General features: G+C 30.6%; 3 protein-coding genes and 1 long non-coding RNA gene across 4 annotated transcripts; 3 read left to right on the top strand and 1 right to left on the bottom strand.

The window, feature by feature from the left end:
* The first annotated feature begins 2,672 nt into the window (after positions 1–2,672).
* On the top strand, positions 2,673–4,052 carry LOC132758747 (uncharacterized). Its single transcript, XM_060750446.1, has 2 exons — positions 2,673–3,074; positions 3,221–4,052. Exons 1-2 carry the CDS (start codon positions 2,865–2,867, stop codon positions 3,368–3,370), a joined length of 360 nt encoding a protein of 119 aa, XP_060606429.1. The 5' UTR covers positions 2,673–2,864; the 3' UTR covers positions 3,371–4,052.
* Positions 3,492–4,835, top strand: LOC132758744 (piggyBac transposable element-derived protein 3-like). Its single transcript, XM_060750444.1, has one exon. The coding sequence runs from the start codon at positions 3,492–3,494 to the stop codon at positions 4,833–4,835; it is 1,344 nt and encodes a 447-aa protein (XP_060606427.1).
* Positions 4,836–5,221: 386 nt separating this feature from the next.
* LOC132758745 (uncharacterized) lies at positions 5,222–10,608 on the top strand. The gene is made up of 6 exons (XM_060750445.1): positions 5,222–6,119; positions 6,938–7,138; positions 7,543–7,659; positions 8,338–8,421; positions 9,179–9,260; positions 9,591–10,608. The coding sequence occupies exons 2-6, from the start codon at positions 6,949–6,951 to the stop codon at positions 9,958–9,960; spliced, it is 843 nt and encodes a 280-aa protein (XP_060606428.1). The 5' UTR covers positions 5,222–6,119; positions 6,938–6,948; the 3' UTR covers positions 9,961–10,608.
* Positions 10,609–13,411: 2,803 nt separating this feature from the next.
* On the bottom strand, positions 13,412–15,944 carry LOC132758748 (uncharacterized). The gene is made up of 3 exons (XR_009629620.1): positions 15,715–15,944; positions 14,571–14,661; positions 13,412–14,356 (listed from the first exon to the last, which is right to left on the bottom strand). It is a non-coding gene; the product is annotated as an uncharacterized LOC132758748 (long non-coding RNA).
* Positions 15,945–17,288: the final 1,344 nt, after the last annotated feature.

A 17,288-nucleotide genomic window follows, 5' to 3' on the forward strand; every position in this document is an offset into this window, starting at 1 on the left:
ACTCTCCAGAAACGTTAAAAATCTTGAAAGTTAAAGAAGGTCCAACAAAGAAGAGTGGACTTTTCATCATTTAAATGAAGGTAGTTTTCTGTTCAATTGTAAAACAAAATACTCTATAAATCAAACTTAAACTGCGCATGCAGAAAAGAAAGGTGTATAAATAAGCTGATTTCTGAAATAGGAAATGGGTTCAGAAATTTATTGAAATACTCTTTATACATGTACGTGTAAGATAGATAAATGTCTTGAATATAGAGTGAATTTTATATTCGTCATATTATTCGTCATTGTATCTATAACTTCCGTGTTATTATACATATATTGAAATAATCTTTATCTTCTCATGTAAACAGGAAGAAATCAGTGCGGTATTACTACGCCGTCAATTAAGTTTTAGAAATGATAGTTAAATTGTTTGCATCCATTCTCATATGGAATATAATTCATCAAGGTAATTAAACTGGATTAGATAACTTATATCATATCATAATTAAGTTTAAATTGAACAAACGTTAACTTTTATTTTACTATTTAAATAAGTAGATCTGTACTCTTAAAGCAGCATTCATGTCCGAAGATTACAAAACAATTTACCGATATATTTAATTTAATATTTGAAAATTCCACTTTAAATATAAAAAATGTAGCGTTTGATAAAGTAATAACTTATAACATTTTTTTTGTTTATACTTGAGTAAGTTGCTTTAAAATCATTCATGTGTTCAATTTTGATTAAATTGTATACTCTACCTATCTTGATATACAATTTTCTTTGTTTACTTTTTTTCTAAGTTTGTTCAAGATGCAGTTTTACTGCAATAAATAATATATGTTACATGTGTCACTCACGACTTTTTTCTAAATGAATCAAAAGTATCTCATAATAGCACAAAAATACTTCGTCAGTAACGTAAAAATTATGTTATATGGCGATATATAATACATATGTTTTTATTGTGAAGAAATGCGATAAAAATTGGACACTACGATTATGGTGATATATTCAACACTTAACAAATCCTTGAACATTATTTGTTTTAAAGATACTTTGTCACTCCCAGGTGATAAACGATATTGTTAGTTTTGATCAGCATTTTACTTCAAGATAGTCTAATCATATGTATTAAGATGTTGCTAACAGATTTTGAGCCTAGTCTGTATACATACATATTTGTTTCTTTTTACATTTACTCTCTTGGTAACGTTTTAATTGTCTATGATTGTAGGTACATCAAGATATGTTCTACCAGATTTTAGAATACCGTGGTTACAAGCTGCTGAAATCGGGACAAAAACATTTGCTATTCCAGATATTTCTTCTTTACATAGGTATATAAAGCTACTTAAAAACGAAGAAGAAGTCTGGGTAGGATATTTTCAAAAGCATATTGCCTTTGTTCTTTAATGTAAAGAATTTTGGCAACACAGTTTGCAGTGACAACATCTTTGTCTTTTTCAAAAGACCGTTTAATGTGCGATGACATGGCCATGTCCAACGAGTATGATTTCGCAAATACAGCAGCAATAATTTTTTTGTAGAGAAAAGATATAATTTATGGGGTCCAACAGACGTTTAATTAGGTACAACATAAGGACTACTTCATGACTGTTGATATTACAACAAATTGCAACATCACATCTCAGCTGATGTGTCAGATGTTCCAAATTTCTTTCAATATTAAATTTGCAAAATTTTTGAGCAACCAACAACGATAAAAAGATATTTAAATTGCTTCAATTTTATTATATTCGTATATTTTTTCTACATTTTCACATGCATTTATCTAACAGTGTATTTGCCTGAGTAGTTTACCTAGGAGTGGCATAAACCAGCCTGGTTGTGACTTTCAAAAAACCGACTGGGTAGATGGAGATGGGGATAAGTTTATGGCTTTATACGAGAAAAAGGCTACTAAATTTCTAGTAAACTGTTTTTTTTTACTTAATAATCGATATCTATTAAACAATCTTTTTTTCAATCAAATATTATGACATTGTACAGTCCAGTACATGTATATGTTTCAACATATGATATATATGAACGGTACTTTATTAATGAGAATTGAACACTGGGTTATCGAATTAATGATCAATCAATCAAGATTTTTTTTTGTCAACACAACAGTTACAGTCACATAACATAACGTGACATAACCACATTATGGTCCGACAGAATGACAAAATGTATATAAACAGTTATAACGTCACTCTGTTTAACACGGTCAGAAATATCAGACCAAACGAGAATAAAACATTCATCAGAGATATAGAGGGTAACTTTACACAAGTGATACTATTACAGCACCTGACTGGAAGTATCTGATATCTGACAATCGTAGATACACAATTATAAAAATATGTTTAAATATATGTCTGACTAGGCATTTTAACCCATTTGCGCCTGTTGTCTACTTTTGTAGACACTAGCAGTTATCAGTACACTAGGACCTCATTATGAGCGCACATTTGTTTATCATTGTTATTCTATACTTGTTGTCATGATAAGCGTTAATTGGACTATTTTGCTAGACAAAATGCAGACCACTACGTTATTTGCAGTGTGTTTTCAACAAGAATGTGATAAAAATTGCCTTGAAAATATTATTGAAAATGGCTAGCAGAAACAGGTATGTAAAACTTTATATTGTTTTATTTTATATCATAAAGTATGATTGTTTTATATTGTATAATTATATTTCTGCTCAATTCCTGTTTTATAATTCAGAAATATGTATAAAATGTGTTATGACAGTCAATTTAGATTTTGTCTACAAAAGTAGACAATAGGATCAAATGGGTACGTTTTATCATTATGAAAATATTTTGTTGTTTACAGGAGAAACACAGTAAATGAAATCATATCAATGCTTGAGGATGAAGGTAACTTTGAAAGGGCAGATATACATGTTCAACCACCTCCTGTAGATGAACTGACAGATGAAGATAGTGCAAGTGAAGATGAAGAAGTAGGTTACAACAACCTCAGTGGACGTCAGTTAGACCAACAAGCAACAGCGACAGTTATTCGCCTAGATGGACGTCATGTTGTTGATTCAGCATCAGACTCCGATCTAGTTAGTAATAAATAAATAAAATAAATAAATAAAATAAATAAATAATAAATAGATAAATAAATAAATACGAAGCAAGTAAGTAAATAATGTACAGTAAATCCAGCTGAGAATAAGATTTTTTATATTTATCATATTTTATTTTTCAGGAAACTGACCATTCTTCAGATTCTTCTGATACAGATGAATACGAAGTGCCTGCAAATATTGCAAAAAAGACCTCAAGTAAGAATTGCACTACGGGATCCAGCTCCGCGTCCCAAACGACCTGCACCAGTAAAGAGGAAGTGGGAAAATAAAGATCTACCTGAGCAAGATAAAGACAGATTCACTTGGCATGGCTCAAATATAGACAAAAGTCGATGGCCGCAAACACCAGATGGCATCTTCAACTTATTTTTTGATGATGACGTGATCAACATGATTGTTGAACAGAGTATAAGATATGCTGGTTCAAAAGGCAACCATTCGTTTTCAACTTCACCACAAGAAATTAGGATCTTCCTAGCAATTCTGCTTATATCAGGCTATAACACTGTGCCAAGACGGAGACAGTTCTGGAGCCGGGATGATGACGTAAGGAATGAGGCAATAGCTCGTACAATGCCGCGAGACAGATTCGACATATTGGTGCGATATGTACACCTTTGCGATAACAACAATCTTGACAGAGAGGACAAGTTAAGCAAAGTAAGACCACTGCTATGTCTGCTGAATGAGCGCTTCTTGTTATACTTCTTTAAAGAGAAAAACCTTTCAATCGACGAAAGCATGATCCCGTACTATGGGCGACACGGAGCGAAACAGTTTATTCGTGGGAAACCAATTAGGTTCGGTTATAAGATGTGGGCGTTAACGACAGCACTTGGATATGTTTTACAATTTGAGCCCTATCAAGGGGCAAAAGGCCACCAAACCCATGATCCTGGCTTCCTTGGAATGGGCGGAGCAGTAGTTATGGACCTGCTTTCAGAGCTGCAGAAAGATGATGCATACCAGCTGACTTTTGATAATCTATTTACTTCCCTGAAGCTCGTGGACCGGCTTACAGATATGGGAATATCTTGCACAGGAACCATCCGTGCCAACCGAATAGAAGATTGTCCTGTCAAAAATGTAAAAGACATGGGAAGAACGCAACGAGGAAACTATGATAAAAGGTATGACGCACACAAAGGTCTGATAGTGGTGAGGTGGAATGACAACAATATAGTGAATGTGGTGTCAAATTGCCATGGAGTTGAACCATTGCAACAAGCAACACGGTGGTCAAAGCAGGCAAAAGCTAGGGTGCGCCTTCCGCAGCCATACCTTATAAAGCATTACAACCAGACAATGGGAGGTGTGGACAGGATGGATCAAAATGTTGAGAAGTATCGTATCTCTATCAGATCCAAGAAGTGGTGGTGGCCAGTGTTTATGTATTGCATTGACCTTGCGGTGCAGCAAACCTGGCACATTTACCGTGCTACTGATGCAGGATTGAGGCAACCATTAGATCTGTTAGGTGTCAGACGAGCTCTGGTTACTGTACTGCTTGCTCAGGGGCGTACACCTGCTGTCAGCCCTGGCAGACCAAGAGGTAGGATGAGGCCATTGTCAAGAAGAATTCCAGACCATATCCGACTTGATGGTAAAAATCATTACGCAGAGCCAGCAAAAGAAGTGCGCCGTTCATTGTGTGGAAAAAAATGCAGGACACAATGTTCCAAATGTAATGTTGGAGTGCACAGGAAATGCTTTGAAATGTTTCACAGTGTTTAGGTATTCATACGATCAAAGCCAAAAGACATGAACAATAATAACTCATATTCAGAATGAATTTCAGAGTGAACACTTCTGTGCCTAATGTCTACTTTTTTAGGAAAAGTAATAGAAAACATTGCCTGTATAAACTTTAAGGATTTTTTCAAGTAAAAGTTATCAAATAAACCAACAATAGGTTATCTGGACATATATTCTATATGTGTTTTACATATACCCATTTGCGCCTGTTGTCTACTTTTGTAGACAAAATATTAAAACACTAAAATAAAAAATACAGTACTTATATTTGAAAAATAAACGGATATATATTATAACTATATGGTTACTTTATGTTTTATACATTTCTGATATAAAAATAAAATTCCGGCACAAATGGGTTAATTTTGTTTGCAATAATTGATATCGATATCTTTATTTTGACCTTTAAATGAGTGATTTCGTTCCCATTTTGAGATTCGTAACTTTTTTTCTCCATTCTAAATCGTGCTTACAAACGTATTTTATTCAACATCCATCTGCACGGTATGGCTACTTCATAAAGAGCATGCTTCTACCATCAGTCAGCTTATTGACAAAATAAGAATTTCCGCATCAACATAGATAATAGATATATAAACATCAAATAAAAAAGACTATTTTATAAAACAAAACTGATCAGTTTTGAATAACAGTTGCAATTTTGATTGTAAATTTCAATACTTTATACCTTATTATTTGCATTTAAAATGAAGCAATTTCAACAGAATTCATTCATATTTCATTATAACATAAGCTTATTATGTCAACTTGCATTTAGTGGTCATCTGATTATAACGGTTATTTTAGCTCAATCAACTTGCTGACAACTAAAGGCAGGTGAGAATATACAATCAAAATGTGTTATACATGTTGTATTTGATTGATTTTTAAAAATGTATTCAATAAAGGGTATTTTTTTTTCTTTAAGCATATTAAATGTTTCTAGTGCAAATGATAAAAAAACAATAAACTAATTTAAAAAAAAGATCGGATAAGATAAAGTGAAAGAAGCTCGTAAAAAGTAAATGTAAGTTAAAGGATCATTGTTAGAATAGACAAATATTCTCTCTTTTTAAAAGCTTGTACATTGATGAATTTTATTTCTTTGACGCTTATTTTTGTTTTTCGTATTCCTGTTTTCAGATATACGAGTATCTGGATTAGATTATTCAAATGGCAGAAAATGTTTAGCTTTTGATAAAAATCAAGGAGCTTCTTGGCAAACGTGTGAGCTACCAAATAAGGGTATCTGCAAAACGAAAAGTAATAAAACAGTTTACAGTACCATTTTAATTGATACAAACAGTAAAATCGTAATGGAACTGATTGAAATCGTTCTGCTATTTATGAATGTCTACATATTATACATTTTTATCATTTTCATTATTTTTATAATGTTTTTGATACATAATGTTTGCATATTAAAATACATTTTTTTAAGATTCCTTGTCTGAATTTCTAACTATATTTGTGTATTTCAAATTAGACATGTATTGAATATATTGTATTTCGTAACTGATACCTAAAGCTCTGTATGTGTGTAGAAAGAAATATGTAAATTAAAAAGTAAAAATGATCACAATGCGTCCTGCAATTATACATACACTTATTGTAATCATATAAATTGATAACTTGTGTATTTCGCAGCAATTCTAAACACAAGAAGTTCATATCGCAATATTTTTTACAATACTTATGGAAGACAATGACTTATTTCCATTGACATCGTGTATACGTACATGACGATAAGACATAATTTATTTAAATAGCAAAACCATGTTAGAATATATAAGTTTATATTTTGTTTCAGTGGAACATAAAAAAAAATGTCAAGAGTATTTATAAGAACATTCTATGATTAAAGCATGTTTTTTACGTTTTGCTCATAATTGATTATTAATTGGTTTCCTGAAAAACAGCAAACAGTCCTGATATTTAGATGACATTAAATGAAAGAAAAAATATACTGGAAAATGATATTTCAAAACTACATTTTAAAAGAACTAGTCGCAGAATAATATTTATCTGTTTGATAAATACTACTTTTGTAAGTAGTTTATTCAATTGTTAATTTGTTTTAGATGAACAATTCATGAAGGTTACCAGAGGAGGACAACAATGGCATCTTTCATGGGCTGAATACATTGAACAGTGTTTTATTTCCAAATGTAACCCCATCACAAACGAAGATGTGATTAACAAACCCAACCAGCTTTACGATCTTGCAGAGAGCTCAACTTGGACACGTCTTACACAGAGTATTGAACTTTATGAATATAATGGTGGGTTTTTTATGATTGCATTTAATATATTATGTTATAAAATACAATATATGTCAACATTTGTACTACATGCATCCAAAAATGTTAAATTTCCTTTGTTAAAATCAGTCACTCATTTACATATACATGTATAGCAACTTAAGGAATAAACCTAATTGAGAAAAACGTATTGTATCGCTCCGAATGACCCCCCCCCCCCCCTCTTACAATAAGAAGTAGAATTGTTATCCTACTGAAAGTTCGGATTTCAGAATAGGCATTTTGTACACACATGTGTATACAATCTGTATTGGAACTTTTTCGTTTCTTTATGTTAAAACGTACATTTTTATTTGCTATTTATGGATGTTTTGCAAAATGTTAACTATAAGTCAAAAGAATAAAATAATCGATTTACATGACAGAGTTCAACAATACTATGATACACATAACATATGGCTATATTAAAAGACAAGGTGAACACATTACTCTGAACTTTACCCAAGACGGTAGTTTAGCTAAACGAGCCCTTTTTGAAACATGTGAGTATACTTTAAAACAACTGTAGTTACTTCTGTAGTGATTTACAATTTTTATACTCTCTTTTGTATTGTACACTATATATGTAAGAAAAAAGACGATAAAAGACGATAAAAAAGCGAGACAAGATATAAAATGTACATGTGTGACTAACATAGGATAATTTGACACGAATATTTTAATTATTGTATCAGTTCATGATAATTGGAGCTTACCCTTTTATGCTCAGGCTAATGTGTATAATGGCGTTATTATTATTATTATTGTTATTACTATTTTGCAAATGAAACATTTTGATATATTTTTCTTAAGACAAGCAGTTGTTCAATTTCATTTGAAGTCGATTGTAATTGAACAAAAATGTATGTTTATCGTTCAAGTAGATGATCGCAATTGTAATGTATTACTTAATTCACTTGACTGTGTTTTGTCATCTCCTTTAAATATATGTCTTAGTAATTTAAATAACGGTATTTTTGTTATTATGCTTATATTAACGCTGCCTATTGCTATACTTTTTTGAACTGTAATGCTATGATTACATTAGATCAATCACATTAGATTGGCAAACTGATTGTATTATTTGAGTTTTGTAGTTTTGGAATGAGCCGGACACTACGGCACATTTGTTAGTTTAGTTGATAATTTAGGATTATCAAGTTATAAAACTTCATCAACAGCAACACCATCTGCTTCTACCGTGAGTCCAGCTGAGACTAGAACTGAAGAGAGCAATCCCAAAGAAGCTAAACAAATATATCAAAGTAAGTTTCAGTCTTATGACTACCGTACTAGAGGCAGAATCAATATTTTGACGTGCTCTAAAATCAGCATAGACAGTGACTAAACTTTACTCTCGAAAAATGAAAAAACAAAAACAAAAAAAACAACATCAAACAAACAAACAAAAAACGAGAACGTATACGTGTTTTAGTAATGAATGCTTTGCAGGAACATGACATAAATAAACATAAATGACATAAATGAAATTATAAATTCAAAATTCGTGTCATTTAACTTTATTCATGGATAACCGCCGCTTAGCATTGACTCAATTATAAATCAACATTTAATTTTGATTATTTTAATTAAAGAGTCGTCAGTGACCGTGTTACTGCGGCACTGTGTCTGTGTGTTACGGCAGTGGTAATTGAAAATTTATTTTGTGTTAATATACTATTTTATTATTCTAAAAAAAAATTCATCGCAAAGAAAATTTCCTAAATTGGATATTACCAAATTAAAATAGTGTAAGGAGTACATATTAAGAGTTCATAAACAACAAGGCAATTTTCAATATAGGTCTGCATGTACCCAATTATATTTTCATTATGAAAATATAAACACAATTTAAGTAATGGAACATAGGGGTTTGAACTTAAATAAATAACAGAGATGCCAATATGCGATTGAACAAGTATACAATTATACAAGTAAGTTATCGTACAATCTTACTTAATTAAAAGTCTTATCTTATTCAAATCAGAACAGATTAATTTTATGTCATTTGTACTTCTTCAGATGTTGGAGTGTCTGTGGGAATTTCGGTTACTGTTATAAGTGTCGTCGCAAGCATTATAATCATTGTGATATTAAAGAGACGGTAGTATACTTTTATAATTACATTGATGTTGGAAGTACTTATATTTCTATAAACTGATATATTCTCAAAAGTTTCATTTAAGTTTACATCTCTTTTTTTTCGTTTTGGTAAATCCATTATAATTTTATTTATTTTAACGTAAACGTGTCATCAAATCTAATTTGAAATGCGATGTTTGTCTATTTTTAAAATGTCTTAACACAAGCTCTTAAATATGAGTGTGTAGTTTTAAATATGGAGAAAATTTCACATAAGCAAAACCAAAATAGTTATGAAATAGAAAACATGCTTTTTGTAACAAATACTTTGTTGTTTTGGGTTTTTTTTCAGGGGGAAAATTCAAATGAAGTGTTTGAGAAAAGCCGAATCTAAATGTTCTGCATATATTTCCAAGGAATTACATCCCGACTTTAAAAATGATAAGTATGCCTACGAAATGTCTTTATGTTCTCCTTATGATCAAATTGATGATTTAGGACTACCATCAGAACGTTGCTCTGATAATGAAGGAACTGATAATGTCATAAGCGGACACACCTACCTTACCTTTGAAAAACATACATGGGAATCAAATACCGATGATAACATTGGGAAAAACACGAAAACAGAAACAAGCAATGTTTATAACACACTGAACTCAATTGGAAACAACAATGGGAGCAATGAATCAGGAAAAACGAAAAACGTACGAAACTCCTGAGAAAGTAGCCATGAAATCGAAAGCTCAGCACGATAAGAATATATGTGACGATGCGACAGAAAACACATATAATCATACGGGTAGTAGACCAGTTAAGACAGGCAAAACTGACAACGTATATGGTGTTCTTAACAATGATTAAGGTGAATACGGTGATGTTGATACAAGAAATGAAAAGTGCCAGTTTAATGGAGGAGACACGTACAGTCATATCATGAAGAAATATTGAACGATTGTAGTGAAATACTACGACTAATTCAAACTTAAAGTCTGACAAAATAACATATAATAATTGAGTATCTATTTTTTTCGATATACTTTTAATGATCAAATGGTTTTTGATTCAATTATATTTAATGGATTGCATATTTTATGTGTAATACGATTGTTGCGGTTTATGCATTTATTTTGCTTATACATCAACTGGTACTTTTGAAGTATTTCTACAGGCACCTAATTTTCTTAATATAAATGATATTTATCAAAACAAATTCAATATTCGGATTAAATCTTGTGTATCGTAAATATAATTAATAGATATATCTTTGAAATGAGGTGGATCCATATGACATTGAAAATATCTAATATAAGGAAAATAATAGTGTAACAAATGTTTCAAATGTAGCAACGACCATAACGATTCTGCTATAATAATTGTTAATTAATTCGAATCTTGAAATTTTATAGATGTTTTTTTGTTATATTGTTATTTTACATAAAATATCTTAAAAACTATTAAACTTTGTTTGATTGTTATTTTATGTCTTAAATCTTTAAAATTGTTTGCTAACCTTTATTGTTGTTTAAATCTAAAATCTTTAAGATTGTTTGTGTTGCTCTTATTGCATAATTGTATAAATCTTTAAAATTGTTTGTTTTATTGTTATTCTATATCTGAAATCTTAAAAATTGATTTATTGTTATTGTATACATAAAAAATCTTATGAATTTTTTATTTTATAGAACTTTATTGTCTAAATGTACAGTTTCCAAGCAATTTCATGACATATCTAAATTTAGATGAAAATTTCATTTTCATGCTTCTAATGCAACTTGCAGATCAATGTTGTGATTACTTAAAAGTATGTTATCAAAGCAAAATAAAGCTTTTCACTCCATGTAATTAATTTACAAAAAGATATAAATGAATGGGCTTTTTATATATAATCTATTCCTTTGAATCATATAATCTATTCCTTTGAATCTAAGTAAATATCAAGTGACGACTAGAATACATAATATTAAATAAACAAAAATAGTTCGTTTATAAGTTCATACCGAAATTGCTTATATGCTGACTTAAACGATATGTACAAGGAAACACTATTTGTTATTCCAAACTGTAAAACAAAAAATGTGTAGCCAATTTATAATATAGTGAATGTAACAACCTTGTCTTAGTTACTTTCTTTGAACGCAATTGGATAACAATCTAATGCTTTATTAAATGCAATGCATCAATTGTATTATGTTATATAGAAAAAACAACTCAAATTGAACTTCATGTGACTGTTTCTGACTTATTTTATAATAACACAAAACATTAAAGACAGTATGACCGCACCATAAAAAGACAGTTGCACTTATGAAATATCCCTCATGAACATACTCAGTCAAACAATTTCTGCAATTTTCATGTCATTTTGTTATTTTCATTATTTTTATGGGATCCCTGTTTTCGGATTGTTTTCCACCAGTAACGCATTTTATAATAGCACGTTGTTGATATTGACTGAGGTTCCTCAGTCTATGTAGGGAGACACAGGCAACATTTTCGTTTCTTCGTTTTGAATGTTTCATTTAATATTCTGTAAATATCCTGCAAATGAATACACTAGGCAGTCGCAGGAACACAACTTTCCTCCTTATAAAGAATAAAATGGTGGTATCCTAATTTGACCCGCGTGGGTCAGGTTAGAGCGTTAATATTTAACAATAGTTGTCACAGTGAACTCTGGAAACGTTGAATAACAAGCAAAATGACTGGCTTAGACTTGTTTCAATCATGCAATATCCATATGTTTTTTTTTAATTTAAGGTTTTGTTCAATTCACATAACTTGTTTTAAATTTACTCAGTGATTCTGTCGGCGCCTGGACTTCGTTCAACATATATATAGATATATATATACGCTTCCAACCAAACATATATAGAATTTATACAGAAATGTATTATTGGACTTAACAAATATGTCATTTTAGCGTGATTTGAGTACATAAGATGATTTTAATATTTTTGTCATTAATTTTAATTTTAAAAGTATCCCTTTATCAAGTGTGGAAACGAAATATATAATTGCATTCAGATATGTAAATGGTATGTTACAGACAGGCGGTCGATTCTGCATCGTATTCATACTTAAAGGTTTGCCCAGTTACTGTAGTAAGGGTATTGTTGACATCTTGGTCGAAGTATAATGTGTGATATTACCAAAACGCTAGAAGAAGTTATTAAAGCTAATAGATGTAAACAAATACAATTCTAAGCTATGGCATTTTTAAAACACTAAATGTTGTTTTGCTTTGACATAATTTTTGTTGCTCTGTCCATTATGTCTCAGAAACAAGTCCAATTAAACCGAATCAACTTTCAGAAACAATTTAATTTGCAAAAAAGTGTTCATGAAATTGAAACCGAATGTTCTAATATTGGGAATATACATTGACCCGATGCTCATACTGGCAATCTAAGACATACTACAAACAATCTTGCGGCGATCCTGTGCTGTAGCATTCTGAATTGATGTAACGTGTGACGCTCAAATTTGCATATTCTTATAGGCTTCTTTATCGTAATCTATCAGTCATTGCACCGACGTTTTGACAAATTGGTCTAGATTTTTCTGTTTTCTCTGTCGTGTTTTATTGCTATTACCGTCTCTATTGGAGTCTTCATGCTCCGATTTTAAACCTTCTTGATGTAACATATTTTCAGTGAAGATGTATCCATGTTTTGTCAAAGGGATTTATTTTGTATACTACACTATCCGAGTCAGTTCAAGAATGGGTGTAAATCATAATTATTAATATAATACTTCATCAGAGCTTGAAGAATTTATAGATATTAAGCACTTGTATTCAATACGATAGTGATATACTCAACACTGTGCGGAGGGCGGTTGCTAATGTTGTTATAACTTGTGGCCCGACCCATTTGCTCTATATCTTTTTGTGAATATTTGTTGTTGTATTATACACGTAACGTTACATGTATTTATGTAAATAATAGTTGCAATAAGATATAATTAAACTAATACCATAGTGACTGCGTTAAAATGAAACATGCTTGTCTTTTATCGCATTATGACATGTGTTACGCTTATTGTGTCTTACATCTTGAATCTGGTGTTCCGAAGATATAAATATTAAGATTCTTTAGAAAATAGAGATGATAAAGCGCTCTGCAATTATATATTAAAATGACATAACTACATGACATATACTACTATTCTGTTTAATATAATTTAAGTATGTAACCTGATAAAACCCCTTCAAAATGTAATTTGTAGAGAGACCTGTGTTAATAATTCGAATTCTATGAATTCATAAAGTTAGAAAAATAAGAAAACAACGTTAAGAAAGTCAATAAATATCGTAGAATAAGTGTCTTTATAGTGTCACTTTTTAAAAATTTTAAAGAAACAAATGAATTATATTCACTTTGTCAATAATCATTATCGTAAATAACTAAAACATCCATAAAACATTCATAAAAAAGACACAGATATACAATTAACTAACTGACAGGATGTAATCGCAGATTAATTTGTAACTGATTATTTAGACAATCATTTCCTTGAACAGTTGCATATAAACACAGGAGGAGCAGCCTGATTCCATTCTGATACTCTTTTAACAAGATGAGAACGCTTGAAGCGAAACATTTCTTAAAGCACCGATATAAAAACTAAGATTAATCCAAATCCTATACTATACTGAATATAAAGGTTAATATTCTGCATGTACCTGCCAATAGTTACATACACATAATTGAAGCAGCCGATGTAGTTTGACTTTATCCCTATAAGCGAATTCGACAAGTTAAAGCCGGTGCGTGTAATATGTTTATAACGTTGTGTGCAAATTGTTTCTTAACATTGTTATTCATGTCATTTTTTATATTAATAAATCGTTATGTTTTATTTGGATCAAGAATGTCATATGTGTCAGTTTCCTTTGCAACCGGATCGATACTGCAATAAGTATTTATGTTATCTAAATGGAGGTCTTGCCTTGCGTCTACATTCACATAGTAATTTAGTTCACCAATGCGTTCATTACCGGCCTCTTGAAAGTTTTCGTAAGCGGCATTGGTTTCACTTGGAAGTTGATCAGGAGTTCTTCTAAAACAAATACTTAATGCAGAACATTTGATTCCCGTACTTGGAATCTTTCCTCTGAAAAAATAAAATTTCATTTTTCAACTTGAAATAGAAATCGTTTTAATGTGTTTATGCATTATTTTGTTAAAAAAATCTAGCATCATTGCAAAAAGGAAATGTTAACAAAGTTATTGCTCGTTTTCAAAACTAAAATATAATTCCTTATAAAACATATTTCCTAACATTACTTTATTTAAAATACATGTATCCATTCAAGAGTATTTTTTACCTTTTTCGTAACATCAAAATCACAATAACGATTACTGCCACTAAGATTACAATTGTAACTGTTACACTTATAGGAATAATGACGTCATAACCTGGAACGTGAATTACACTTTCATTACATAAACAACGGCGCAGGATTTGATAAAGCCATAAAAGCATAATACTTGAATAGTACTCATAGTACTATTCAAATGTTATGTCCTTTATTTTCTCAAAAATTCAATATTCCATCAATGGTTAATTCTAAATCGAATTAAGAGTGCAAAGATGCATTTTGGGATACATGATATAACAACAACACTGGCACTGAAACTTCGTATCACCTATTCATCAAAAAACACACATTTACAAACTTTACTGCAGATGATCCAATTAAAATGCATTCAAGTTCAAATATTGTTTACACTGGTTTTTCTTTGGAGATTTTGTCCGATTAATTGAATCTGTTTTAGGTGTTTAACATTGTAAAAACTTATATTTGTATTATAGTTTGGAGGCTTTACTGTTGAAAACGTGTCAGAGTTAAATGGTATATTAACACATGCACATTGCGTTAACTGGTATGCAGGTAAAACGCACTCACTGTCTCTCTAAAGCATGTTCGTTGATTGACTTTTTTTTTTTTTTTTTTTTTTGAGACGACAGAAAAAGATATATCAATAGAAAGATCATATTCAGATACTCGTATATTGGTTATTTTTTCTGGTGTTAAATTATGCAACGACAGCTAGAATGTTTTTTATATTTGGCTATAATACAAAAGGGAAAGAACATCAAAACACACGGCAATCAGATTTATACACGGTGGCTACGCCTCCTCGTACAAATCAGATAGCTTTGTATTTTGAAAATCCTCGTATTCGCAACAGCACTTCGTAGTAGGGTCACATATGTATTGATCTATTAATTTCACGCTGATTCGTATAATAAATGATTTACAAGAAACGAAAGATATATTGCAGATATAAACAGTCTACTAATAAATATATTATGTAAACTATATAATGTAAATATTACTGTAGCAAACATAAGTATCATTAGAAAATATGTTTACATTACGCAGATCAATAAACATGACTTTGTATCAAACAAATATGATGTGGCAATGATTTAAGAAAAGTGTATTTATTTAAACTTTCACTTACTGTCAGGTGAACTAATCAGATTATTTACTGTACCGTCTGTACTGCTTATGAATGTATCGTTGTAAATTAGAAATGCGGATGTTTTTTGAACACCTGTTGCTTCAGACAAAGATGTACCGTCTCCTGTTGGTAAGGTATTAACATCTTCTGGTTTCGTCGCTATGTCAGCAAGAAAAATATATTCTTTATCTTGCAAAATATCACACTACTTATGAAAGTGCCGAGTAACATTGATAGATAATTTTAAGACATTAACTCCTTCTATATTTTATTTCTAAGTCGTCTATACGTTTGTGACGAGAGATACTTCCCTTTTTAACAACAATTCGTTAAAATGCACTTTGTGTTGTTAAATAATTTGTGTACATTTTGTGTTTCAAGCAATTCATCTAATACTTTTTTTATCTATGTATACACATACTGATATATGAACCCATGTTTGTATTGAATAATAAGAGAAATAAAAAGTCAAAAGTCAAAAAAAATCCGCATATTAAAATAATATTTTGATTGCTGAATAATCTATCTATTGTTTGTACTCTAGCAATTAAGATGTTCCCTTACATGCGTTCTGTTGGGCGTAATCATCAACAACTTTATCATCACCATCATCAACATATACATAATAATAATAACCACCAGCATTATAGTGATATTAAACAAGTGTTCTAACAAAAACAAATGTTGCTGAAATGCAGCAACTGAGAAGCTCCGCGCAAGAACTAATTACAGATACCATACAAAATCATTCCTAAACAAAAGTCAATTTGTATTTAGATTAAGGTATGACGTACCTTATGTATTACCTCCGCTATGAAGAGTATTTATATAGGCTATAACTACTATTCTCAAATTCCTAATTGGGTCTTATAATATAAATAAAACTTGAAACTTGTTAACATAATTTAAACTTAGGGCAATGGGTTCAAACACCAGAAGAGTCAACTTCTTTCTTTCTTTTCTTTTAACAGTATTTAATTATATATGTATCTCTAATATCTCTTTTTCGAAGAAAAATATATCTTATTACAATTATTTGATTAATATAGTTAATTATTTACTAATTAATGCTAAATCTAATGGCAAATATGGTACATGATATTTTCGGGGTGGTTCGTGGCCGAGTGGTTAAGGTCGCTGACTTCAAACCACTTGCCCCTCACCCTATCATAATCAATTCATTGTCCTATACTTTACCTATATTATGTTATAATGGCTATTTGCTATATGTAGTTTAATGAATTGACTCATTTTGCGGTATTTATCACCATATTCCTACTATGTGACTAGCACAGTAAGAGTTAGTTTTCATATATTGATCTTTTTCTGGTAATTTGCGCGGATTTAAGTGCCATTTTTAGTGTGTAAATGACTGTCTTAGTTGACAACATTAGCTGAAATCTAGAGACATGCTGCTTTTATAAAAAAGACAAAAAAAAATGACAAACTTAAAATTAACATTCAAATGTAGGAAAATGTATAAATTAAGAGTGATTCAATAAATAAGTAGCCATTAACTAAAAATTCACTTACTTGTTTGAAGGAGGTACCGCTTCTATCATTACTGCTCTTCG

This window comes from Ruditapes philippinarum, unplaced genomic scaffold (assembly GCF_026571515.1).
Source record: "Ruditapes philippinarum isolate M1 unplaced genomic scaffold, ASM2657151v2 ctg21895_1_1_1_1, whole genome shotgun sequence".
Taxonomy (NCBI): Eukaryota; Metazoa; Mollusca; class Bivalvia; order Venerida; family Veneridae; genus Ruditapes; species Ruditapes philippinarum.

Excerpts from the sequence above, each read along its gene's own strand:
- LOC132758747 (XM_060750446.1), top strand. The coding sequence starts at position 2,865 with ATGCTTGAGGATGAAGGTAACTTTGAAAGGGCAGATATACATGTTCAA. Across the intron at positions 3,075-3,220 it reads CAGCATCAGACTCCGATCTA|GAAACTGACCATTCTTCAGA; the intron begins GTTAGTAATAAA and ends TTTATTTTTCAG.
- LOC132758744 (XM_060750444.1), top strand. The coding sequence starts at position 3,492 with ATGATTGTTGAACAGAGTATAAGATATGCTGGTTCAAAAGGCAACCAT.
- LOC132758745 (XM_060750445.1), top strand. The coding sequence starts at position 6,949 with ATGAAGGTTACCAGAGGAGGACAACAATGGCATCTTTCATGGGCTGAA. Across the intron at positions 7,139-7,542 it reads TGAACTTTATGAATATAATG|AGTTCAACAATACTATGATA; the intron begins GTGGGTTTTTTA and ends TTTACATGACAG. Across the intron at positions 7,660-8,337 it reads ACGAGCCCTTTTTGAAACAT|CAACACCATCTGCTTCTACC; the intron begins GTGAGTATACTT and ends CTTCATCAACAG.